Below are 27,492 nucleotides of genomic sequence, written 5' to 3'. Positions count from 1 at the left end.
AGTCTGTATCTCCCTCTCTCTCTGACCCTCCCCTGCTCACACTGTCTCTCTCTCTCTCCTAGAAATAAATAAAAATATTAAAAAAAAAAATAGTATGTCACCTGCAAGATAGATAAACCTTTCTAAATAAGACAGAAAAACCTAAAAACCACAAAAGAGAAACACTGATTAAATAAAAATAAAAATCTCTATGTAGGAAAAAAATAAGATGAACCAAACTGTAGAAAGTATATGAAGTTGAAAGTAACTGCAAAACAAATGGCAGACCAAACAATGAACAGTCCTACGAGAGGTGCTTTTAGGAAAACATAAACCAACAATTTTAAAAAGTGGATAAAGGAGGCACCTGGGTGGTCCAGGCGGTTAAGCATCCAACTCTTGATCTCAGCTCAGGTCGTGATCTCAGTTTGTGGGTTCAAGCCCCACATCGGGCTCTGTGCTGACAGCACGGAGCCTGATTGGGATTCTGTCTTTCTCTCTGCCCCTCCCCAACTTGTGCTCTCTCTCTCCCTCAACATAAATGAATAAACTTAAAAAATATTTAAGTAGATAAAGGATATGAGTAAATGACCATAAAAAATGCATGTAAATGGCCTATAGAACATATGGCAGGAAGCCCAAACTTCCTAGTGATCAAAGGGGAAAAAATTAAGTCAAGATACCACTGATCAGGCTGGAGATCAAATGAATCCCCACGTCTTAGTTAACAGTACTGTGCTAACATCAACTTCCTGGTTTAAATGTTGTGCTATAGCTACAGAATGTTACCACTGGAGGAAGCTGGGTAAGGTATACATGGGATTACCTGTCCAGTTTCCTATGAGTCTATATATACTTTAAAATAGGAAACAAAAAAGCAAATGAATTGATAAAATCCATTGCTGGTAAGGTTATGGACAAATGAGTACTCTTAATAGATTATTGGCAGAGCTAAAAATTACCACCTTCCCCACCCCTTCTCAGTACTGTGTTAGGGAAGTAACATGGAAGTACCCATTGAAATGAAAAAAAAATTAGGGTCCACTTATCCAACAATCCCACTTCTATTTATCCTACAAAAATAAGGTCACAAGGACTTATAGCCATATATGAAAGGATCATATCCAGTATTATTAAAAGTGACAGGCACTGAAAATGACTTCAAAGTCCATTAATAAGTAAATGGTAGGCCATATGTAACCAACAGGACATGAATCAGTAACAACTACATTAATGGCACACCTGGCTGGCTCAGTCAGTAGAGCTTGTGCTCTTGATCTCAGGGTTATGAGTTTGAGTCCCATGTTGGGTGTAAAGATTAGTTTAAAAAAATGAAATCTTAAAAAAAAAATGATAAAGTACTTTAAGTCTGAGAAAGAAACAAATAATGTGATCTAGGATCTAGTACCTAGAATCCAAAACACTAAAACATAAACAAAACTAAGCAACCCAAACCAAAAAAACTCCTTAAAGGAAAACCCAAGAAATGAAAGTAAATGACACACATCTGGTGAAAAGATATGGTAAAAGTCATAAAAACACCAACATAATATTTTCCTTGCAAATCTGGGTATAGTTTTCCTTTAAAGTAAATAAGGAAGTTCTGAATAACCCACAAGATATACAAAACACTATACTATTTAAAACAAAAATTTAGTTTTAGGAAAATACAAAAAGTCAGAAAATCCTGGCAGGGCTTATTTTTATGAATAATGAAGCAATGGCAGAGAAGTATAACAGACTACACTTCCCATGATGGTAGTTATAGATCTTCAAGGAAAATAACTCCAGAATTATATAATTCAATAAAAGAACTGAATAACCCAAAGAAATAGGTACCATGTGAAAGGGAGATAAAACCCTGGTACTCAGAAGATCAATACCAACGTAAAGTCAAGCTTAAGTACAATATGAGGTAAGTCCTGACACCTGAAGCAAGAACGCCTCATTACATAATTCATGAGACAACGCAGCCTCTAATTTTTCTTACCCATGCTCAAGAAAGCAGAGTTGAGGAGGAGAGAAAGGAACAAGTACTATAATTTTATACTGAATCTGCCTCATGTAAAGGAATGGGGTAAGATGTTCCAGACACAAGTCCCAAAAACAGAAGTAACTTCGGTTATACTGCCAATGGCCTTATTTAGTTCCCTTTGCAGGAAAAGTTGTAACTCAGCAGCAGCGTGTAGGGCTGAAAGGCCTGAGGTTTGTAATTACACTGCTCAGGTGAAGCATTAAATATAGAAACTAATGAAAGGAGGCATCACCATGTGGCAAAAAAGAGCCAGACATATATTCACACTCATCTGAATATAGAACTGAGAGTGGCCTGCGCAGATTACAATATATATAAAGTGTATGTCAGAGAAGAGATTCGGTTAACTGTGGTAATGACCCTAACAACTTGCTCCTCCACTCCAGTCTCATGGTATTCCAGTGTTCCCTATCTCAATGGACAGTAAATTCACCTTGATCCCTATCAATTCTCCACTCTGAAGCCAGGGTAAACTTTTAAAAATAAGTATGACCATGCCACGTTGCCTAGCTTTAAAACTCATCCATATCACAATGTCTCAGAATCAAGTCCAGAATTTTTTTTGTTAATATGTATTTTTTTGAGAGAACGCAAGCGGGGGAGGGGCAGACAGAAGGGGACAGAGCCAAGCAGGCTCTGCACCGACAGGCTGACAGCAGCAGGCCCAACGTGGGGCTTGAACTCACAAACTGCAAGACCATGACCTGAGCCAAAGGTGGATGGACGTTCAAAAGACTGAGCCACCCAGGTGTCTCTCAAGTCCAGAATTATTAATATGATCTGACCATGATCATTTCCCCACACCCTCTGCTCCAGCCTGCTCTAGCACAACCCAAATCTAATTGTGAGAAAACATCAGACATAACCAAATTGAGGGACAGACTACAAAAGAGCTGGCCTGAACTCTTGAAAAATGCCAAGGTCATTAAAGACCAAGACTAAAGAACAGCTCCACAGTAAAGGAGACGATAAAGATACATGAAAACTAAATGCAAATGGAAGTGTGAGCCTGAATTCCAGTGTCAGTGGAAGAAGTACCAAATCTGAATACAGTGTGTTGATTAGCTCATAATATTATATCAAAGTTAGTATGCTGATTTTGAGAGTTACACTGTGGTTATGTAAAAGAATGTACTTTCCTTTAGAAAACATACTCTGAAGTGTTTAAAAATGATTAGGGCATAATGTCTACAATTTATTCTGCCATTTCAGAAATACAAAGCAGACAGACAGAATAATAAATTATAAGATGTTAGCATTTGGGAAATTTAGGTAAAAGTTATATAAAAATTCTTTGTACCACTTTTGCAAAGTTTCTTAAAGTGTGAAATTAATGTGTCAAATAAATAAATAAATTAAAAAGCTAAAAACATGCACTGTTTATGAGAAAAGTCTATAAAAACAATATGGACCAATAAAAAAGTATGAAGTACTTATGAATGTTACAATATGATTAATTTCAAAAACCACATATGATTCCATTTATATGAAATTCCCAAATCTACAGAAAGTAGATTAAGGTCTGGCAGTGGGAACTTCTATCAACTGTATACGTGTATGGGGGATCTTACTGGGGAGATGGAAATGTTCTAAAACTGCATTATGCTGATGGTTGCCCAACCCAGCAAATTTACTAAAAGTCAGTGAGCTGTACACTTAAAATGGGTGAGGTTTGTTATGTACACCATACCTCAATAAAGTTGTTTTGTTTTTGCTTTTACGTAGGCTTCACACTCAGCATGAGCCCAATACAGAGCTTGAATTCACGACAAGAGTAAGACATTTAACCAACTGAGCCACCTAGATGCCGGCAATAAAGTTGTTTTTTAAAAAAGACAATGTGAAAAAGAAGCTAATCTGGTTTCTTATTCATTCAACATTTACAAAGCAGCTATTCTGTAACCACAAGGTACTAAGTGCTGGTGATACAAAAAAGGAAGCAGAAGTTTCCATAAGTACACATTCTTTACCTTTTAATGTAAAAAAAAGTAACAGAACTGGCACTGAGTCAAATGATATGAGGTCTTTATTTCCTAGTGTGTGCACACACACTATATGATAATTTAACTGATATTTCACTCTTACCAGAGCAGTGAGGCAAGTTGGTGCAAATTTTAAATGTTCAGTAATATAAAATAATGTACCATATTTGCAATTTTGCTATCAGCTCAAGAACCGAACACAATCAGGGCACCTGGGTGACTCAGTCAGTTAAGTGTCAGTCTCTTGATTTTGGCTCAGGTCATGACCTCACAGAGATGGAGCCCTGTGTCAGGGTCTGTGCTAACAGGCTCTATGCCTGCTTGAGATTCTCTCTGCCCTACCCCTGTGCACTCTCTCTCTTTCTCTCAAAATAAATAAATTTACATTTAAAAAAAGAACTGAACCAAACACAACCTGAAATAGCTATATACAAAATTTACCATCTCAACCATTTCTATGTATGCACTTCACTTACACTTAATTCACACTGTTTACACAACCTCTAGCACTCTTATCTTGCAAAACTCAAACTCTATGCCCATTAAACACCTCTCCATTTCTCCCATACATAACCACCCTTCTACTTTTTGCCTCTATAAATAGTAGTGGAATCACACAGTATTTCTCTTCCTATATCTGGTGTGTTTCACTTAGTATAGTATCTTCGGATTTCATCCATGTTGTAGCATATGTCAGAACATCCTTTTTTTAATGTTTACTTATTTACTTGTTTATTTTGAGAGAAAGAAAGAGAGAGAGCAGGAAAGTGGAGGAGGGGCAGAGAAAGTAGTAGTAAGAGAATCCCAAGCAGGATCCATGCTGTCAGAGCAGAGCCTGACTCAGGGCTTGATCCCAAAAACTGTTAGAGCATGACCTGAGCTGAAATCAAGAGTGGGACGCTTACCTGAGTTGTCCAGGTGCCCCAGAATTTCCTTCCTTTTTAAGGCTGAATACCAGACCACTGAATGTATCTGCCACATTTTGTTCATCCATTCATCCATTAATGGACATCTGGGTTGTTTCTATCTTTTGCCTTTTGTGACTATTGCTACCATGAGTATTGGTGTAAAAATATCTATTCAAGTTCCTGCCTCAACAATTATTTTGTGTGTATACCCAGAAGTAGCCTTGCTGGGTCAAATAAAATCCTACAACTCTTACTCATTCTTTACCTTATTTACAGTTTATGTAACACCTACATAAACCCAGGTAAACCCAGGGGTGCCTGGTGGCTCAGTCAGTTAAGCATCAACTTTGGCTCAGCTAACAGTCTCACAGTTCATGAGTTCAAGCCCCACGTCCAGCTCTGTGCTAATAGCTCAGAGCCTGGAGCCTGCTTTGGATTCTGTGTCTCCCTCTCTCTCTGCCCCTCCCCGGCTCACATTCTGTCTCTCTCAATAATAAACAAACATTAAAAAATTAATTAAAAAAAGAATAAGATAAATCCACAGGTTGACAAGGAGCTTCACAGGTCATCTAGCCCATTTACTACAGATGCTTAGGGCTCCTCCAAAAATATCAGCAGGTAACTGTCCAGTCCTCTGCACAAGCATCTGAGGTGGTGGAGTCTACCTATGTCCTCAAGCATCTCCAGTTATTCATAAACTTTTCCTTAAGCTAAGCCAAGTGTGTCTTCCTAAAACTCCATGTTTAGTCTCGATTTTATGCTGGAAGTCAGTGGCTATCACAGTGGAAATATCTGAAGCAATCCTTTCTTTCCTGTGATTTTATGTACTGTGAATTTTCCAAAATGACCCTGAAATAATTTATCTTTGGGGGAGACGGAGTGATTTAACATTATTTCTTCATTATTCCATAGGACAGCCCTTCCATTGCTTTAAGACTCTTCACAAAATCCTAAAGTCTACACCTTTCCATATTTTTGGTTCTCTTCTCACTCCTGCATCCCCTCCTGCAATCAATCTAAAGAAATTTAATAAACTTTTATAGTCCATCCTCAAAATTCTGCAATGTCCTCCAGTATTTATTATGCTCATTTAAAGCCTTTGATAAAGAGCTTTAAGAGATTTCACCAATGTAGGGGCGTCTGGGTGGCTCAGCCAGTTAAGCACCTGACTCTTGATTTTAGCTCAGGTCATGATCTGGCAGTTCGTGACTTGGAGCCCCACACCCAGCTCTCTGCTGTCAGCATAGGTCAGCTTTGGATTCTCTGTCCCTCTCTCTCTCTGCCCTTCCCTGACTTGCACTTGCTCACTAGCTCACTCGCTCGCTCTCAAAAACATACAAAACATTTGAAAAAAGAAAAAAGAGACTTCAACAGTCTAGTTTATTTATTCCTACTGATATTTCCCTTTGCAATAGCTTACCCAGCCTAATCTCTAATTTCAATCTCTTGTTCATTTTTCTGTACTCCCTCCTACAGAATAGGCTGGTCAAAACTAGGCCTCAATTAATCAGCTTCCCTATCTCTGACTGAACTATTACACACTCTATATTTATCCTTCAAAGCTCAATCCCTTGAATTTCAATAGGATTAAATAACAGACTCAGACTTTAAAGGTTAAAAGAAATGTAGAGTCATCTTGTTCCCCAGATACTTGAATGCCCTATTTCAGCTTAATCTTAAACATAAAAAGATAATAAAACATGTAACAATCTTTCACTCAAATGATACACTTATACATATATCTAAACAGACACAGACGCACATGCACAGTAATCCTTATCCACATACAAACTAAAATTGTAGCACCAAGTAACTTGAAAACTAAGGGCAAACTGATTTTATGGCATGCGTACCTGACAGAGCCACAGAACAAAAGTGAACTCACCAGAACCCTTATGTTGAAAAGCAGGGAGTTTATAAATCACTAAATTGATAAATAAACTTAGTAGGCTTTTAATTCACTGGAAATTTTTGTATGCTTAGATATCCTTTCATTAAAGTCTTTTCTTTGCTCTCCCTTGGTCATGTTACCAGCAATTCTTCAAACAAGAAATTCATTTGGGTAACAACTAATCTAACTTTTAAAAAGGAAATTAACATAAATGTAAAGTTTTTAAAAGTAGCATCTGACTTATCCATAGTTTTAATGAACTAGTTTCTTCAAACTATTTTCTTCCCCAAACACACCATTTACAAATGGTAAAAGGGCATACCAGAAAACTTTTAAACAGGCATTTTTGGAGAAGCCGTTTTGGGATTCCAAAATGAAAGTTCTGGATTAGTTGTGTAGCAAAAGGGCATAAAACAAATAAGAAAGTAATCTAGGACTAGCCTGGAGAGGGAGGCCACAGAAGTAAACACAGACACTGAAAAATGTGTTTTGTATATTGTTTACCCTCTCATCTTTATCTTCCCATTTTTGTCTATTTTCCCTACTACTGTTTTCTCAAAAGCATGGTTTATTCAGTACCAGTACCAGTAAGATGTGAGCAAAACCAAAAAAATTAAAAAAAAAATGGTCCAGTGATTCTGTGTTATTTTAAAGTAAATTAAGGGGCATTTGGGTGGCTCAGGCAGTTAAGTGTCTGACTTCAACTCAGGTCCTGATCTCGTAGCTCATGAGTTCAAGGCCTGAGCTGACAGCTGGAGCCTGCTTCAGATTCTGTGTCTCCCTCTCTCTATGCCCCTACCTCGTTCATGCTCTGAATCTCAAAAAATGAATAAACATTAAAAAAAAAAAACTAAAGTAATAAATGGAACAAGGTTCAATTATATTTAGATTAGATCATCACAAACTCATGTTAGAGAAGGACTTCGGAAAACACCATAAATTTTCACCTAACGAAAAAATACAAAAGAGTCCTTGGGGTTCGTGGGTGGCTTAGTCAGTTAAGCATCCAACTCTTTTTTTTTCTTTTAATATTTATTTTTGAGAGGGAATGAGAGAGAGTGAGTGTGCAAGTGTACAGGGGAGAGGCAGAGAGAAAGGGTGACAGAGAATCTGAAGCAGGCTCCAGGCTCTGAGCTGTCAGCACAGAGCCTGATGTGAGGCTTGAACTCATGAACCTCAAGATCATGACCCGAGTCCAAGTCAGATACTTAACCAACTAAACCATTCAGGCACCCCAAGCATCCAACTCTTGATTTTGGCTCAGGTCATGATCTCATGGTTCATGAGTTTGAGCCCTGCATTTGGCTCTGTGCTGACAGCGAGAAGCCTGCATGCAATTCTCTTTCTCTCTCTCTGCCTCTTCCCCTCTCATACTTGCTCTCTGTCTCAAATAAATACACATTAAAAAAAGAAAAAAGTTCTTTAAGAGCCTTACTCAATCTCCTGATCCTATTCAAAAGAAAAAGTGAGGCTGTTGCAACAGAAGCAACACTTACATTTTGGAGTCAGATAGATGTGGATTCAAGTTTTATCACTAACTACCTATGTAATTTCTCACGGCTTCAATGTCTTTATCTATGAAATAAAGACTTCAGAGGGTTTAAAATCAAATAGATCAGGGAAACCTGGGTGGCTCAGTCAGTTAAGCATCCAACTCTTGATTTTGGCTCAGGTCATTATCTAAGGGTTCATGAGATTGAGCCCTGCTTCAGGCTCTGCATTGATGGTGTGAAGCCTACTTGGGAGACTCTCTTTCTCTCTCTGCCCCTTCCCCGGCTCACCCTAGCTCACTCATTCTCTGTCTCTGAAAATAAACTTAAGAGAAAATTTAATAGATGATACACATAAAGTACCTGACTCCTATCTTAGCCAGTGGCCGTCCACTATTGATTAACTAAGGCATCTTGCTTTTCAATATTATGACCAATAACATAACAAAAAGAAAATATAGACTTTAAGAGAAACACAGTCCTTCTAAGAAAGATCACTCTGTCACTACTGCATGTAAAAAATATCAACTACTTCTATTTCAGCTGATCAGGAGGCTCACATGTCTTAACTGGCTGGGCCAACTTCCTAAACAGCATATGTCTCTGAAATAAAGATGTGTAGAGGACTGCATATTAGGATATACTGGTTGGAATAAAACAAGTATTAGTGAAGAAAACAGAAATCTAAAAGTAGAATACTTGTCATTATCAACTATGGACATTGTTCTGAAAGAAATAAGCTGGAGGGAGAATGAAATTCAACAGATTTGATTAAATACATCAAAAAACAATCTGCTGTAATTTTGCATCTTTGCAATATTTGGCATTTTTTGTTCATTTAGCAATATAGCTTGTATATCCAAACAGCCAAACTATTTATTACAATTATTTTTTACTTTTGAACAAGAACGCTCAGTCTTGACACAGCCACTTACGTCAAGATTAAGAACTTTGACTTTTTCTTTTAAGTAGTCTCAACATGGGGCTTAAATTCATGATCCCAAGACCCAGAGTCATATGCTCTATCGAATAAGCCAGCCAGGCACCCCAAGATTCAGAATTTTGAAGTGGTCAGTTGACTCATTAACCTTACCAATTCCTAGCATTTTCCAATTCACAGAAGTAACTTAAGAATTACGGTAAACCTTATATAATTAAATGAAGCAGATGAGCTTCCCTCAAACCTCAAAAATAAAGACTAAAAAGGCAAGGCAAGGTGGCCCCACAAGTGGGATCCGACCACAAGCAGCAGCCCAGTTCAGGAAGTCTCTTTGCCCTGGTGGGCCTGAGATTATAGCCCTCTCCCCTGAGATGCTCAGGAGACCAGTGGCACATGCAAGAGAAAGCTTCTCTGCCCCCACAGGCTGGAGAGTCCCTGTACTCCACATTCAGAGGCGTCAGGCAGCCTGGCCTATGGAAACTCCTTCTGCCCCCTCAGAGAAAACAGCAGAGATCACCAGGAGCCTCTGTTGCCAAATAAAACAACAGGACCCAAACAGCATAGCAGAGGCTCTGAAAATTAAACTGTCACTGAACCACAGGCCATCAAGGGAGTCTAGAACTCACACGGTAAACCCAAACAGTGTGAATGCTGCTTAAATAAAAGATATGATTTGAATAGGCCCCAACATCTCCTAATGTAACAACTAAAATATCCACGATCCAAATAGAATAATCACTCATCATACCAAGAACCAAGAAAATCACAACCTGAATGAGAAAAGGCAATCAACTGACACCAACATTAAGACAGATGCTGAAATTATAAGACAAGGATGCTTCTATATGCACTTAAAATTTTTCTTGAAATAGGGGCGCCCAGGTGGCTCAGTCAGTTCAACATCCAACTTTGGCTCAAGTTATGATCTCAACGGTTTGTGGGTTCAAGCCCCACATCAGGCTCTGTGCTGACAGCTTGGAGCCTGCTTCAGATTCTGTGTCTCCCTCTCTCTCTCTCTCTGCCCCTCCCCCACTCATGCTCAATCTCTCTCTCTCTCTCTCTCAAAAGTAAACAAACTTTAAAAAATTTATAAAAGAGGGACGCCTGAGTGGCTCAGTTGGTTGGTTCGGCTCAGGTCATGATCTCACAGTTGGTGAGTTTGAGCCCCGCGTCGGGCTCTCTGCTGACAGCTAGCTCAGAGCCTGAAGCCTGTTTCGGATTCTGTGTCTGCCTCTCTCTCTGACCCTCCCCTGCTCACGCTGTCTCTCTCCCTCTCAAAAATAAATAAAACATTTTAAAAAAACTTATAAAAGAAAGTTTCTTGAAACAAATGAAAATATAACAAATAGCAAAGAAATTGAAGTTATAGCAAGTGAAGTTATAAAACTGGAAAGTGCAAGAGGAAATGTAAAAATGTGCTAGATGACTGCAAAAGAATGGAGATGATAGAGAATATAATCAATGACCTCAGACAAATCAACAAAATTTACCCGATATGAACAAAAGAGAAAACAGCACTGAAAAAAAATTTTTTAGATTAACAGAACTTGAGGGAGTTGTGGGATAAAGAACAAAAGTTTTAAAGTTCATACCATGAGAATATAAAAGCAAGACAAAGAGTATTCAAAGGACTACTGGCTAAAAACTTCTCTTATCTCATAAATATTCAAGAAACTCAATGAATCCAAATAAAATAAAGTTGAAGAAGTCCACACATGAAGACACATAAATTTCTGAAAACTAAATCCAAAAAAAAAAGAAGAAAGAAAAAAGAAAAGTCCTGAAAGGTGTCAGAGAGAAACAACACATTACCTATAAGGAAATACTAATTCAATCAACAGCAGATTTCTCATCTGACCCCATGGAGACCAGAAACAGCATCCTACAGATAATGAACAAAATGAACAGTTGATTTTATAAAAATTCCTTGTGAATCTAGATCTAAAGAACCATCCTTCAAAAACAAAGAAATAAAGACAGTCCTAGAAACAAGAGAACTGAAGAAATGTGTTGCTAGCAGACCCACTCTCCAAGAACGGCTAAAGGAAGTTCTTTAAACAGAAGGATAAAAGAAAGGATACTAGAGAACCAGGAACGATGGAGGAATAGAAATAAGGGTACATACAATAGACTAACCTTCTCATGAATTTTTAGCTAATATTTGATGACGGAAACAAAAATTAAAACACTATGTGATGAGAACCTAAATGGAATAGCTTTCAGACTTCAACGTGGTAAAATGTTCATACCATCAGAATGATAAATCACGTATGTACACTGTAATACCCAGAGCAAACACTAAGAAAATTATGCAGAGATACAAAGAAATGCACTATAAATAAGCCAATATGGAATCCTAAAAAAAATAATCCATGGGAAGGCAAGAAAAGAAAAACAGAAGAACAAGAAACAGAGGAAACAGAAAACAAATAATAAAATGGCAGACATAAACTCTATTAATAATTAAGTTAAACATAAATAATGTATATATACACAAATTAAAAGGCAAAAATTAACCTCTTAAAAACCCCACAATCCAACTATGTTTGGATTCTATTTACAAGAAATTTATTTCAAACTCAGAGAAACTGGGGGCGCCTGGGTGGCTCAGTTGGTTGAGCGTCCGACTTCAGCTCAGGTCATGATCTCACAGTTCATGGGTTCGGGCCCCGCGTCGGGCTCTGTGCTGATAGCTCAGAGCCTAGAGCCTGCTTCTGATTCTGTGTGTCCCTCTCTCTCTCTGTCCCTCCCCCACTCATTCTGTCTCACAAAAATGAATAAATTTTAAAAAATTTTAAACCAACCAAAAAAACCTAAACATGCACTTATCACACAACCCCAGCAACTGCACTTGTGGGCATTTATGCCAGAGAAAGGAAAATTTATGTTCACACAAAAACACATACACTTTTCATAGAAGCTTTATTTATAATAGTAAAAAACTGGAAACAATTCAATGAGAGTGACTGGTTAAACTGTACAGTCATGTCACTGAATACTACTCAGCAATAAAAAGAAATGAAATCTGGACACAGACAACAACTTGGATGAATCTACAGGAAATTACACTGAGACAAAGTCAATCCCAAATATTACATATTTTATACAATTCCATTAATATAAGTTCTTGAAATGACAAATTACAGAAACGTAGAACACATCAGTGGTTGCTGGGCCTGAGGGGGTGGATGGAGTTGGCATTAGGGAGGCAGGTGTGGCTTGAAATTGGCAACACACAGGATGGTCCTGTTCATGACCCTGTTCTGTCTTTTGACTGTGGTGGCGGATTCATGTATCTATACATGTGGGAAGACTGCACGGAGTCAAATACACACACATACACGAGTATAAGTAAATCAAGTAGACTGTATCAAAATTAGTATTCTGGTTGTTGATACTGTACTACGTATGATACTGTACACTGTTAACATTGGGAGAATATGTATAAAGGGTTATTTCTTACAACTGCTTGTACCTTATGCTTTTCTGTTGTATGCTAATTCTCTACCATGAACAATGCAATGGATATCTATTGGTTCTGCCTGGGCAAATACATTCTTCTTCTAGAAAGAATGTATACTTTGCTTTGGGGAACTATGACCTACCCTACTGGAAACAGTCTTGGTAGGACTGGCCATCAAGATGTGTCACCATGCCTGGACATTAAACCAGCCAGGATCACTCTTCCTTAAATTAACCTTGAACGGAGTACACAGAGACTAATTCATCCCAGCTACAGATACCCGATGAGCCCATCCATTAGTTCCAGCTCTCTGATCTCTGCAGCTACCTTAGTGCTCTCAATTTCAGGGCCTGCTTCTTTCATTTGAGGTTATGAGCTACCCCATACTCTTCAAATATATCCCATTTTGCTTAAGTTCTTCACATTTGGTTCCTGTTATTTGCACAGAAATTACCTAATCAATATAAGGACCCCTCAAAAAAAAAAAAAAAAAAAACCCTCTCTTACCTAGTTTAAATTTTTTTTAAATAATTTTAAGTTTGTACAAACTGAATTAAAATTTTCTCCATAAGTATTCTAAAAACATGAATACTCTTGTAAATGAACTTAATGGAACGTAAATTCAGCTGAAGTTAAAAAGATTTAGCTCTAACTAAAAGTTATACGATGTCCAAAGAACATGAAAATACAATGATGTGGTTCCTGTTCTCAAGTCTCACAGCTAAGACAGATCATTATAATAAGTAATTATAATCTAACATTGAAACTGTTTTAACAGAGGTGTATCTAAAGTGCTATGTCAACACAGAAAAAAAGCCAATTCAATAAAGGATACAAACTATAAATTTTAACCTGTTCTAGCCTGGTTTTAAGTAAGTGTCATTCCCTTAGAGGATTTACCAATACTCCCTGTATGTCAGTCAGAGGATAAACATATTTTCAATCTTATGGTCATAGAGCAATGTTAGCTCACACATTTCCAATCCAAAATATGTTTATTAATCAGCATGAACACAAGGCATCCCAACATTAGGAAGTCAAATGATAATTTTAACAAAACTAAATGTAGATTGGTTTCTACAATTATGACCTAATAATGATTATTACAAACTGCAAGGACGCCAAAAAAAAAAGCACATATAATAAATATTTACGTGGTACTTCTACTCTTATTTAGTTTCCAGACTAATTGTTTAGTTTTATAAAGTAAAAATCATGCATCCAAAGGTGAATTCAATTAAACTTATAAAAGAGTACTTTATCATTATATATATACTTCCTTAGAATAAAGTAATACTTCTTACCTTCTGGAGTTGGAATGCACCCCAAGAAAATGAAAGAAAGAGAAAAAAGCTTTTAATTTAACAATAAAACCAAAAAATAAACTCTCCCTTCCCCTCCCAACAATATCCACAATTCCTCAAATTAGCACTCTCCCCCTATTTTGCTATATAGAACATTCATTTCTTCTTTAGAATTTACAAGTTAGCCCAAAATATCACTTTGTCTATAAATGCACAGTTAAACTGAGATAAATAGTCTAAACCATTTCAGCTAACAATTGCAGCACCTTAATTATGTAGCAGACTAAAACTATTAAAGCAGTCTGGAGTCAAATGTGGATACAATGAATATTCTTTAATATTCTTCCCATGCATTTCAATTTCAAGGAGCCATCATAAAGCCATCAGCTATGGACCCTAAGGTTTATCACCTTCCATAATGAACTCACCACTATGGAGCTGAGTAACAATGGGTAAGAATACTCTCTTCTGTTAATATGCAAGCATTTGGGGATTTTTGTTTTTTCATTATTAAACCTTTTTGACATCCCTACATTGTTTGTGTGCTTGAAAGCAGACTGCAACAGGCAGATTAAGAAAACACAGGCTGAATTCAAATGTTATCAACTAACTTCAGATAAATATGGTATCAATTTAATCAATAATGTTCTTCACTCTTAAACTGAGCTCTTTCTAGTAAATCGCCTTAAAGCAACTCAGCTTGGCAAACAGGACAATGATCTACTATGCAGAGATAATGACTTCTGCTGAAAAGTAGTAGAGAATGTTGACTTTATTACCCTTGCTACATATTTTACAAAAGAAGAGATGGGGAAAAAATTAGGTGCTCAGATTAGGTTTGGTATGAGGTAAGCTGAAACATATTTTAATTCCATGTGAAAGAGATTATCTTGTTCATAAGTAAATCTATTAATTAGAAGCAATTGGGACTCCTCCAAAGAGGTAAAATTTCAATCTAGCAAATGTTTATTGACCATGATCTTTGTTAGAAGATTCCCAGGTTCTTAACAATTTCAACTCTAAAGGAGCTTGCTTGGGATACAAGACTGAGACATTAAAAAAACAAAAAAACAACTCCTTGTTTGGGAACAAATTGGAGCACTACAAAACAATATAAAGATTTAAATGTTCCATTACTGTAAATTCTTTAAAAATGTAGTGGCCAGGGGCACCTGGGTGGCTCAGTCAGTTAAGCATCCGACTTCGGCTCAGGTCATGATCTCATGGTTTGTGGGTTCGAGCCCTGCATCGGGCTCTGTGCTGACGACTCAGAGCCTGGAGCCTGCTTCAGATTCTGTGTCTCCCTCTCCTGCTTGCACTGTCTCTCTCTCTTTCCCTCCCTCTCTTTCTCTCTCTCAAAAATAAATAAACATTGGGGGAAAAATTTTGTTTAAATGTAGTAGCCCTTTCAGAAGCCATTATTATAATAGCTGAGGTTTTTGTTCCAAATTCTTTCAGAAATAAATTTACAGTTAGATAGCAACTATCCTAATGTTATTATGTGTCAACACATAATGCAAGATTGATATAAAAAAATCAAGCAAATATACTAATCAAAAAAAGAGTAGGAAGAACTAGGGCTGTACAGAATATATGGTATACTAATAAGAACAAAACCAGAAGCAGTAAGCCTGGGGCTCTAGCTTCACAGAACCTATTGAAGGACCCTGATCAATCTCCATGAGACTTAATTCTTCAACAATAAATTGAAATGTAATGGTAATATCCCAACTATCTATTCCAGCTATAACATTCTGTGACTGAAATAAGGTGACTGGTTTGGAAAAGGGGCTGGGGAGGGGTCAAGGGTGAGGAATGCAATAGGGATAACAGTACCTAGGGGTACTGTTCATCAGGGCCATCATTTTGTAAACAGCTAGAGAAACTTAATTTGCAAAAAAAAATCCAATTTTTTAAATTATAAATTAAAAGCTAGGTAGTTGGCTACACTCTTTTATTAGCTACATAACTTATTTTCCCACATCAGTTTTATGGTGTACAAGATCCAAATTCATGTCTCATCAAAATTATTAATTATTGTATGTCATGAACCCTTGGGAACACTCATAAATGGTCTAATTCAGAAAATAAACAATCTGTGGATGATAAATTCATAATACCAAAAATCTTCCTAATTTCTCTTTCTTATTCTACTTATGAGTGGAAAGAAATAGTAGTAAGAGGGGCGCCTGGGTGGCTTAGTCGGTTAAGCGTCCGACTTTCGCTTAGGTCATGATCTTGCGGTTCATGGGTTCGAGCCCCGTGTCGGGCTCTGTGCTGACAGCCAGCTCAGAGCCTGGAGCCTGTTTCAGTCTGTGACTCCCTCTCTCTCTGACCCTCCCCTGCTCACGCTGTCTCTCTCTCTCCTAGAAATAAATAAAACATTAAAAAAAAAAAAAAGAAATAGTAGTAAGAGAAAAGGGTCTCAAAATAGTTTTCTCTTCTTTCCTAAAAACTCTTTCTCTAATATAGATATAAGAAGAGTCCAGGTAATGCAGCTAATAGGATGAACAAAGCAAGTTAGGAAAACCTGTGGGGCGAAGGGCTAATTTAGAAGGAAGACTTCAAGTCCTACACTTAAACATTAATGGCCACCACAACTGATGAAGAGGAGAAAGCTGTTCTACAAAAGACTAAGGACAGAAGCAGTAAAGAGTGATAACAGTAAAGGACTCATGGGAATGGTATCACAGCATACATAAACATTTGACTTAGGGAGTATTCTGTGTATGTTTCACCAACAGTACTGCATACTTAATGTCTACGTTTAGTTGTTCTCTTTTCTGATAAGCCAAAATATCCAATTTGCACAGTCTCTTGAGTTCTTCTCTGTTAGATATATACCGCATTGCTGAAGTAATAAAATGCCTAAGACTGACTTCAAAACAGTCTAGGGTTGGAGGACAATTTATAATTTAGTTGAGAATGCATGTTTTTCTTTCCATTTGCAATTTTCTAAAAGTAAAAATTTCTATTTAGGTAACTTTGTTCAGTACCTAACTTATTAACCAAAACTTGTAACATACGTGAAAGTACATCATGAAAGGAAAAGGATGCATTTTTGGATTCTGTAACATACCAGGAGAACGTTTTACTCACTGCTGTGCCAAAAAGGTATTAGGTATTAATCTCCGAAAATAGATACCTACTCTATACCTCCAGATCACTGTTACCTTTTAACTGCAATCTTGAAATTTATACCATAACCATGCTCTGCACCTGAATACCTCTTCACCCCCTGTGAGGTTCACAACTTTTTTTTTTTTTAATCCACAAATACATGCCCAGTGAGTCCTTTACCAAATCCTCACTCCAGTTTATTCCTCAGTTCTTTTCTATAGTAAACAGTAGTTATATAATCAGGAAGCCTAAAAATCATTTTTTATTTCCTTTTTCCTTTTACCTTCCACATCCAATCCATCAGCAAGTCCTGAAATATGTCTCTCAAATCCATCTATTCTCTCAAGCACTACTTACCTAAAACAAAGCACCACCATATTTTGCCTACTCTAGTAAAGCAGCCCCTTTATTAGTCTCCTTAACCACTTCAACTCCTGACTGCTGCAGTCCATTCTTCATAAATGATACTCATCTGAACATATATATTTGTCTAAATCATAATTCAGACTACATATCATCTTGCAACTATCAGATGCAAATGTTTAAGGCAAGTGTATTATTTCCCATTGAGAACTGACAACACATCTGGACAGAGCGATGCTTAAACATTTAACCACGTCAATGGATTCATACTGGTTTACTGTGTTCTATTCACGTCCACTTACTTATTTGGTACAAAAAACAGGCTCCAATTACAGAACTAGTCACACAGAGGTTCCAAACACAGTCATAATATGTTTGTGTCTATATCTATATCACAGTCTACACCTGTGATAAAACCCCTTACTGTAATTTTAAAATGACTGAAAAACAAAGGCTTCACCAAAATCTGGAATTCTATTCTAAGCCAAAGAAAAACACAAGGATTTTGAACTGAAATTTGTGGATTAATTCATGCTTCCATGAATTCCACAAATTTAAAGCTCAATCCAATTTCAAGATTTAAAATTGAGTGAAACTTGGTGAAGAGCAGACCCACAACAGCCTCTCTCTGGCTGATTGCAACTAAAACCTGTAAAAATAGAAAAAGCAACTTCCCACACAAAAATTTGTACATGGATGTTCACAGTAGTATTATTCATGATAGTCAAAAAGTGAAAACACCCCAATGCCCATCAATTGATGAAATGGATAAATAAAATATAGCGTATGCATGCAATGAAATATTATTTAGCTATAAAGGAATGAAGTACTGATAAGTGCTACAATACAAATGAACCTTCAAATCTTTATACTATATGAAAGGAATACTATATTGCATGATTCCATTACATGAAATATCCAAAACTGGCCAATCCAAGGAAAGAGAAAGCACAATACTGGTTGGCTAGGGCTGGAGCACTGGGGGTTGGGCAAGGAAGAGGAATGACAACTAATAGTGCAGGGTTTCTTTTGGGGATAATGGAAATGTCCTGGACAAATATATTAAATAAAAACCACTGAACCATATGCTTTAGCTTTTATGGTATGTTCATTATATGTCAATTTTTAAAAAGCAACTACCTTAAACATTAAAAATTAAGAAAGCTGGCACATTTGGGAAGTCTAACTTGATTTGTATGGGAGTATGTAGTAAAGAATTTACCTTCACCCAAAGAGAGGTCTGGTCTTTGCCCTTGGATTAAGAAATAATCACTAGGCTTTTTGAGAGACTTGAGCCAGCCAGATAACACTGTAATTTAGTGTAGGGGCTTTAAGCTACACCAACAATGTGGTTTAGAGTGAGGGGCTGGGCCAGACGGTACCAGATTATCTCTAGAGGGGCTAGACACTGAAAACTGGGATTGGGCACATGGCTCATGAATCATGCCTAGGTGATAAACCATCAATAAAAAACTCTAGGGGCACCTGGGTGGCTTAGTCGGTTAAGCGTCCGACTTTCACTTAGGTCATGATCTCGCGGTTTGTGGGTTCGAGCCCCGCGTCAGGCTCTGTGCTGACTGCCAGCTCAGAGCCTGGAGCCTATTTTGGAGTCTGTGTCTCCCTCTCTCTCTCACCCTCCCCTGCTCACGCTGTCTCTCTCTCTCTCTCTCTCCTAGAAATAAATAAAAATATTAAAAAAATAAATAAATAAATAAAAAATAAAAAATAAAAATAAAAAACTCTATATATTTAAGGCTTGAGTGATACTGGCAATATTCCTTGCATATTATTACACATTGATGTTGATATTTAACACTATCTATCCTAAGACATGTGGTGAGGATGACTAAAAGGTCTGTGTTAGGTACTTCATCTTAACTCTGCCCTATATATATGTCTCTTGCCTTGGCTAATCTTCATCTATTTCCTTTCCCTGTATCCTTCCCATAATCATGAGGGTAACAGTTTTCAGTGAGTTATGCAAGTACTCCCAGCAAGTTTTTGACCCTTGAGAGTAGTCAAGGGGTTCCTTGAACTATACAGTTGGGACTATTAAGTGAAGTCAATCATGTAGATAGACTATTCCCTTCTATTGGCTAGATTTTCACATAGTAAGTTTTCTTGGGGGTAGGGGTATCTTAACATTTTGACTAAAGAGTAGGCCCTGGCTGAGGGGACATACTACTGTAGGGAACAGATAAAATTTTGAGAAAAGCCCTTATCTTTCTGGCCAAGACAGAGGAAAGGACACTGCAGACTAGGGATAGAGGAGTGGTATTCCCAGAGAGAACAGAACTGGAAAAGGGAATATCCTAACTCCCACACAAGATGTGGGCTTATCCCTGAGCTATGCATACTGGGGACATTTCCAATCAACCTAGTAAAGGCTTTGAGAACTGAACCACAGCTCACATCTCAGTCTAACCCTGAGTGGCACGTACATGAAACAAATCCAAAAGAGTAGAGCAGAGACTTTGAAAATGACCTGATTGTTGAACCAACAGCTATAGAAGGTAAAAAAAAAAAACATTTAGTCCGAAGACAGCTGGGTTGATCAGAAGAAAGGAAGGAAGGAAGGAATCACCATTCTCCAGAGGTTTTGATCAGAAAAACAGAGCCTAAACAATATAATATTCAAAATGTCCAGAATACAACCTTAAATTTCATAATAAACAATGATCCAGGAAAATGTGAGAAATTCTTAATGGAAAAGACAATTGAAAGTTCCCAGCCCTGGGGTTATCCAGATGTTATACTTATCAGACAAAACCTTTAAATAATCAATATTATTACACTCCAAGCAATGCAGAGAAATGAATCAAAATATAAATGAAATAAAATGTTTTACTGAAAAACCCTCAAATTATTTTTTGAAAAAGGCAGCAGAGAGGGAACAGTAAAATAAAAGGAAAAACAAAGTAAACAGTAAAATGAGAGAGTAAACCTAATCATGTTAATGATTATCAGATAGAATATTTCTCAAAAAAAATACGTGTTGTCTATAAAAACCACACTTTAATATATAAAAAGTCATAGATACATTTAAAAAATGGATACCACATAAACACTAATCAAAAGTGACTCCACTGGCATCAAAAACAGATTTCAAAACAAAGACTATTACCAGGGAGAAAGAGGGTAATTATAGAACAGTAACAGTCCATTCACTAAGAAAACTCTCTGAAATTAAAAAAGGGGTGGGGGGGGGAGAAGAGGAGAGGATGAAAGATTATGCTTTAAAGTGAGAAATCTTAGATACCATATGGAGAACAGCAGCGTATCAGTTTAGCTGGAGTGAATATGGAAACAAATCAAGTAAGCCAAAATGGTATACGGGGCCAGACAACAATTTCAGTTATTCTGCTGAAAAACTACTGAAGGCTGTTGTGCTAATTATCAATTTATTGACTTTTAGCTCCAAATCCAGCTTTCTCTGTCCCTCTCTGTAGTAGTGGAGCTGGGCCCTATAAACACTTTCTGCCAGTTGGCTCAATGTTAAGTTTGTCAAAAGAGTCCTGGAGGAACACTACAGAACGAAAGGGCGCTTTTCTTTCCGGTTTTACTGTAGAGTCGCCTGCCTGCTCTTATGACAGGCAGCACCCAGCAACATAAGGGACACTTGACAGCACTCCATCTTCAGCAAGGTTCAGCAGAATGCGTGCGGGTGGTTTCCCAGAAAATTCTGCTGGAGCCTCTGCTGGCTCCCCCGTGAATGTGGGACAAGAGCCCAGTAGGAGGCTTTCCAACAAGTTCTAATAGTAGGCACTTTCCGAAGTGCTAGCCCAGGCTACAGCACCAGTGAACTTTGTCATCCACGGGACCAGAGCCCTACCTGGTCCGTTAAGATATGAATCACAGCCTAGGGACATGGAGGGGTCTCCTTAGGTCACACTGAGTCAGCCTTGCATGTACTGGCTGTTCCCTTCTAACAGTTTATTTCTGGGTAACCAATTAATAACTAGTTAACTTAGTAACTTCCCTGTTCAAATTACCATGTAGCTTCTGTCTATACCAGACCCTGAGAATTATAAAACTGTACAGCTCAAAGACTGCAGAAAACCTCTTAAAAATTCTTAAGGGACTAGTACCTCAGTCTTTCTTAGCCAGAAGCCAATCACTTCACTTTTAATACGATTTTTGTGGCAAAATATACATAATATACAAGTTACCATTTGAATCTTTTTTTAAGTTTATTTATTTACTTTGAGAGAGAGAGAGAGAGAGAGAGAGCACGCAAGCGAGCAGGAGAGGGGCAGGGCAGAGAGAGAGGGAGAGAGAGAGTCCTAAGCAGGCTCCACAATGCCAGAGCAGAGCCTGGCGCGGGGTTCAATCTCACAAACCGTGAGACCACAACTGAGCCAAAATCAAAAGTCAGACACTAAACCAACTGAACCACCCAGGGGCCCCCATCTGAACAATTTTTAAGTGCAGATTTCAGTGGCATGGAGTACATTTGCAATGCTGTGCAACCATCACCACTGTCCATTTCCAGAACTTTCTCATCACCCCAGAAAGAAACTCTATACTAAACAGTAACTCTTTATTCTTCCCTACTCTCAGCCCCGGTAACCTTTATTCTACTTTCTGTCTCTGTATCAGTCTGCCTGTTCTAAGGACCTCATATAAATGGAATTATACAATATTTGTCCTTTTTTTTTTTGGTCTTCACATCATTATTTGTCCTTCTGTGTCTTATTTCACTTAGCATGTTTTTAAGGATTATCCTTGTAGCATGTATCCCAATTTCACTCCTTCTTAAGGCTGAATAATATTCCATTGAGTGTATATACTACACTTTATTTATCCACTCATCTTTTGATGGACATTTGGGCTGTTTCCACTTTAATGTATTTTAAAATAAAACAATATAATATGGAATAATCAAAATAAGTGAACTTCTTCAAAATGAGGAAGATGGGGAAAACTACAAAGGGAGAAAAGAACTGAAAGCCATGTACTGTGAACTGAGGAATGAAAATTAAACTGTAATAAGTAGCACATCTTTAATGAAGATATTATCTATTTCATTCAGTAATCTGTCTAAAAACTTTAATGATCGTTTAAGACTATCATTTAACACATCACTGCCGCAGGAGCAAAAGCTGTAACTGCATCTGAATGTGATCTTCCAACCACTAATACTTCATATATAACAAGTAGGCTTTCGGGGCGCCTGGGTGGCTTAGTCAGTTAAGCATCCGACTTAGGTCATGATCTCGCGGTTCGTGGGTTCGAGCCCCGCGTCGGGCTCTGTGCTGACTGCCGGCTCACAGCCTGGAGCCTGTTTCAATCTGTGACTCCCTCTCTCTCTTCCCCTCCCCTGCTCATGCTGTCTCTCTCTCTCTCTCTCTCTCCTAGAAATAAATAAAACATTAAAAAAAAAAAAAGTAGGTTTTCACTGTCTGACATATGCCAAACATAAAAGAGAAGGGGGACAAACAACAGATGTCACTCCTCATGGAGCTACCTTAATATAAGCAATAGAGAAGCTTGACGATTTTTTTAAGATCACAAAAATATGTAATTTCAAACTTTAGGTGGTATGAAGAAATAACAGAACGCTGTAATACACCAAACAAAGGAAATATGCTCTAGCTCCTAAAGTCAGCTGAAGTGCTCTGAAAAAGACATATTCAAAATGTCACCTGAAAAATAAGAAGGAACACAGGGAAAAGCACATTCCATGTGAAGGAGTCAGCATACACAAAGGCAGAAGAAACAGTTTCCCTACATATTTGAGAATTGATAACATATAATATTTAAAGTTATGGGAGTGGACAAAATTGCACTTAAATTAGAATGTAAGGAGCAAAAACATACAAACAAACAAAAGCTGAGAAGGAAGGAGGAGGAGAGGAGGAACGTTTGTCGTTGCTTCTGGTTAACAGTTTCAAGAAGGAAGGAGTACTCAGCTGTGTTAAATAATGCTAAGAGTCAGGAACCAGAAGTCCCGTGGAGTTAACAAAATGGAAGGCCACGGTGACTTAGAAAGAACTGCTTTGTGGTGCCATAGCTGCATCACAACAATATAGTTTAACCAAGAGCAGCTACTTATAAATTGTTATCACTAAGCAAAGCCTGCTGACTCTACCATTTTGCTGCTTTTCCTGAAGTTCCTTTTTTCCCTTTTTATTTATTTACTTTTCTTCACATATTTACTATTCCTGCCTACGTCCAAGAAATGATAATAACAAGTGTAAAGTCACAAAGCTTTAGTATATTGGAGCCAGATGACCCTGCACCTATCACTGAGACCTAAGGGACTGAGTGCTCTCTATACACCAGACATCCTGGTCTATGTCCCCAGTGTGTATCAAAAGTCTAATTTTAAGGAAGAAAAAAAAAAAAGGAAATCTCTTGCTCATGGATATTCTATAAAAACCCAAGAATGTTATAAAAAAAATCAGAACACCTTATCAGAATTAGTTCCGCAGAACCACAAAAATCACTACCTTTTGCTCCTGTAGTTTTGTACAAATTGATCTGTTACTACATGGGCACTATGCTGTAATTTTAATCTAGTAAGTCTTATCTAATTCAAATAAAGATTTAGAATTATATCACTGATAAATTAAGTGATTAATTTTTTAATTTACAAAAACGTTTAAACGTTCACATAATTTCTCAGAGGCACTAATTTTACTCCATTGCTTCAAAGTCATAAAACAAACCTTATTCCCAGCCTACTGACATTTGGCCACAAATCAAAACAAAATTTTTTGAGCTGAGTTAGCAAACAAGGGCCAAAAACTAATTTTATATTCAAGAAAATGAGAATTACAATCTTGAACACGCAACAGCTATTTATTAAAAAATTTGTCTACTTACAAATATTTCACCATAGCTCATTATTACCCTGGCATCTCAGCTGAACAATTCTTCAATGTGAAGGACCATCCAGCACAATGTGAGACATTTAGCCTCCCCATTACCTGCCTGTTAAACGCCACAGTGCTCCTGTCCTTTCTAGTCACTTTGACAATCAAGAACATACCCATAAATTCTGAACACTTTCCTTAAGGGTGTTTATACAATGCCATCCCCACTTGAGAAAACTAGTAGCAGTTTTAAAGCACTCCAACCTTTCCCATCTTAATGAAAATATCTCTCATGTAGACTCTCAGATTTCAACTTTAACAATACAAGTATGCTGAACATAATTTTAACATTTCTTGATGACAGCGGGTCTTGATTATGAAGTGACTATTATGTGCTATTGTAATAGAAGGCTCTTAGAAATTAAAGTGTGTTTTATCTTTGGTCCTATGTTAATTGACCCCAAGCTGTTTTATTTGTACATTTGCAAACTATTATTTGAAAAATACTGCTTTATATGTATCTTTTCCATTTTATTCCTTCTGGCCAAGGTTATTTCTTCCTAGTGTGTCTACTTCTAGCACTCTCCCTATACTAAAGAATACTTTTTACATGCTAATGACCAAGCTTATTAAATTAAAAGCCTCAGTTCATAGATGAAGGCTTGAAGATGGCTCCAGGCCTTCCTAAGAATTAAAGTGCATGGGTTGGAGACATATACATTCTAAGAATTTTTTTTTTTAAACTTACTTGTGGTTTTATAACTGTGCTATGACTGAAAACTCCAGAGATGTGACAACTGAATAAATCAGAAATTAGCAAAGCAGTTATTACTAAATCATCAATCTTCAGGTTTAAAGTACACTGCTATATACTACAAAACACTCTAATCAAGTAGTATAATCATTATTTATATAATATTATATAATATTAATATTATAATATTGTTATAATAATATTTAAATAACTCACCTGATTTCTTTTAGTCCTTCTCTCTGGATAACTTGAAGAATTTCTTTATGACTCATGGGTGTATTGGGGTATTTTTCTAAGACCTGAGAAACAAGTATATAATAATAAGTTATTTCTTATTTTAAGTTATTATAATTATATATGTAATTATAGTTCTTATTCTTATTATAACTATGTATTAATTTCATCCAACACATACATATCCAGAGACTTTTCATCCCTTTTATTTTGGGACAATAAGAAAAATGGAAAACTAATGGAAGATAAACAGGTTCTTCTCTCTTAGTCACAATATGTCAAGTCCTGAAACAGAAATGGATCAAGAAGGATTAATACTAATAACTAATTTATTATTAATGTTTAGTATAAAATCATGTTTACTTACTGCCTCCACTCCCATGTCATATGTCTAACTGTGGATCTACTAAAGGTACTTTGAAATTATCCATCTTTACATTTCCAGCAAAGCTGAGTATGTCATGAATGCTCAATAAATTCTTAACCGAAACAAATGAACAACACAGTTGTAACAAAATTTCCTGGTTCTGGTAAAAAGGAAGGAAGCATAGTTTATCTCCTGCTGAATATGACTAATAATAACCTGGACAGAATGCATGGAGCAGCTACCTGAGGCAGCAATCGGGTTGGAGTACAAAACCACAACTAGAAGTTTTAACCCCAAAGTTTCCTGATTCTGTTTCCTCTGGGACAACTCAAAGGCAGTACAAATTCAGAACTGTCCATTAAGGGCAGGCAGAAACGGTTCCCAGAGATTTCTCCTCTTTTTTTGGTCTGAAGATCAAGTAAAGGTGTCCCCTAGGGAGAGGGGGTTTTCTGGGGCTTTCCCCCTTTCTCTTGACCTATGCCCCCAGCCAAGCCAAGGCAGCATCCTTGGCAGTGATGATACCAGCAGTGGCTGAACAGAGGCCGATAACTCCAACAAAACAGAGCCCTTCTAGTCCCCTAAGTGTGAAGGGAATCCATATGGCTTATCTTCTTTCTCTGTCACCCTACTGTTTGGGATCAAAGGCAGATGCAGTTGTGGAATATACAGCAAATCAATGGAATGAAAGACCCAGCTGTTCAGCCACAGGACAGGGAAGAAGGGTCTATAGGAGCCAGAAAGTTATCAAGGAGAAAGTTTTTACAAAGATAAAGGAGCCAAGAAAACGATACCATAAAGTTCCAGAAACACTCCTGAGGTCACTCCAGAGCTATGCTGTGTGTGTCTGACCCTAATCATACTATCAGGTTCCCAAATTAGCCAGTAAGTGGTACATATGCAGAACAGATCAGAACAACTCTGTGAAAGCTTTGAAAACTAGATATTGAAATTTTGTGCAGAGGTGGGTGGAAACTTGTGGTCTGAACTTAACAAAGTCATATACCTGCTTTAAAAATCACATCCCCCCCCCAACACACACACACGAAATTATTCTCCACTGGATTTAAACAAGACATACAATACGATAACATAACATTAAAACGTCTATATACAATCCAACACACTTGATAACTGAAGAACTAGGAAACTCTCAAGAACTCACAAGGGAAAAGACAACCTACACACAATAAATCCATGACAAAGTTGCTGGAATTATCAAAGACTTTAAAAGCAACTATTATAACTATGCTTCAAGAAGTCAGGGAAGAGCAGGGGTGCCTAGGTGGCTCAGTTGGTTAAGCATCCAACTTCGGTTCAGGTCATGATCTCGCAGTTTTATGGGTTCGAGCCTCGCATCAGGCTCTGTGCTGACAGCTTGGAGCCTGGAGCCTTCTTTGGATTCTGTGTCTCCCTCTCTCTCTGCCCCTACCCTGTTCACACACACTCTCTCTCAAAAATAAATAAACATTAGAAAAAAATTTCTTTTAAAGTCAGGAAGAAGGGCATCTGGTTGGCTCAAGTCGGTGGAGTATACAACTCTTGATCTCAGGGTTATGAGTTGGAGCCCCACACTGAGTGTAGAGACTACTCAAAAATAAAATCTGGGTGGTTTTTTTTCCTGTTTATTTCTGAGAGAGAGACACAGCGTGAGCAAGGGAGGGTCAGAGAGAGAGGGAGACAACAAAATCTGAAACAGGCTCCAGGCTCTGAGCTAGCTGTCAGCACAGGTAAAGAATACCCTAAGAATGGCAGACTACTGACTACACCTCCAGACAGGTTCATGAAAAAAAAGTACACATCCAAATCCTTTAAGGAACAGCCAAGTCTGTGCCTAATATGACTGA

General features: G+C 37.5%; 1 protein-coding gene across 1 annotated transcript in view; it reads right to left on the bottom strand.

Annotated features, from left to right (window-relative positions):
* Positions 1-27,492, bottom strand: part of ASXL2 (ASXL transcriptional regulator 2) — a 128,515-nt gene that overhangs the window by 58,804 nt on the left and 42,219 nt on the right. Inside the window, exons 2-3 of the mRNA XM_039238273.1 lie at positions 25,264-25,346; positions 13,993-13,995 (exon numbers count right to left, since the gene is read on the bottom strand). Coding sequence (XP_039094204.1) covers positions 13,993-13,995; positions 25,264-25,346 — 86 coding nt within the window. The remainder of the gene's footprint in view (positions 1-13,992; positions 13,996-25,263; positions 25,347-27,492) is intronic.

Source organism: Hyaena hyaena, unplaced genomic scaffold (assembly GCF_003009895.1).
Source record: "Hyaena hyaena isolate Hyena2069 unplaced genomic scaffold, ASM300989v1 scaffold_138, whole genome shotgun sequence".
In the NCBI taxonomy this organism is placed as follows: Eukaryota; Metazoa; Chordata; class Mammalia; order Carnivora; family Hyaenidae; genus Hyaena; species Hyaena hyaena.
This window is presented reverse-complemented; position numbering and strand designations above follow the sequence as displayed.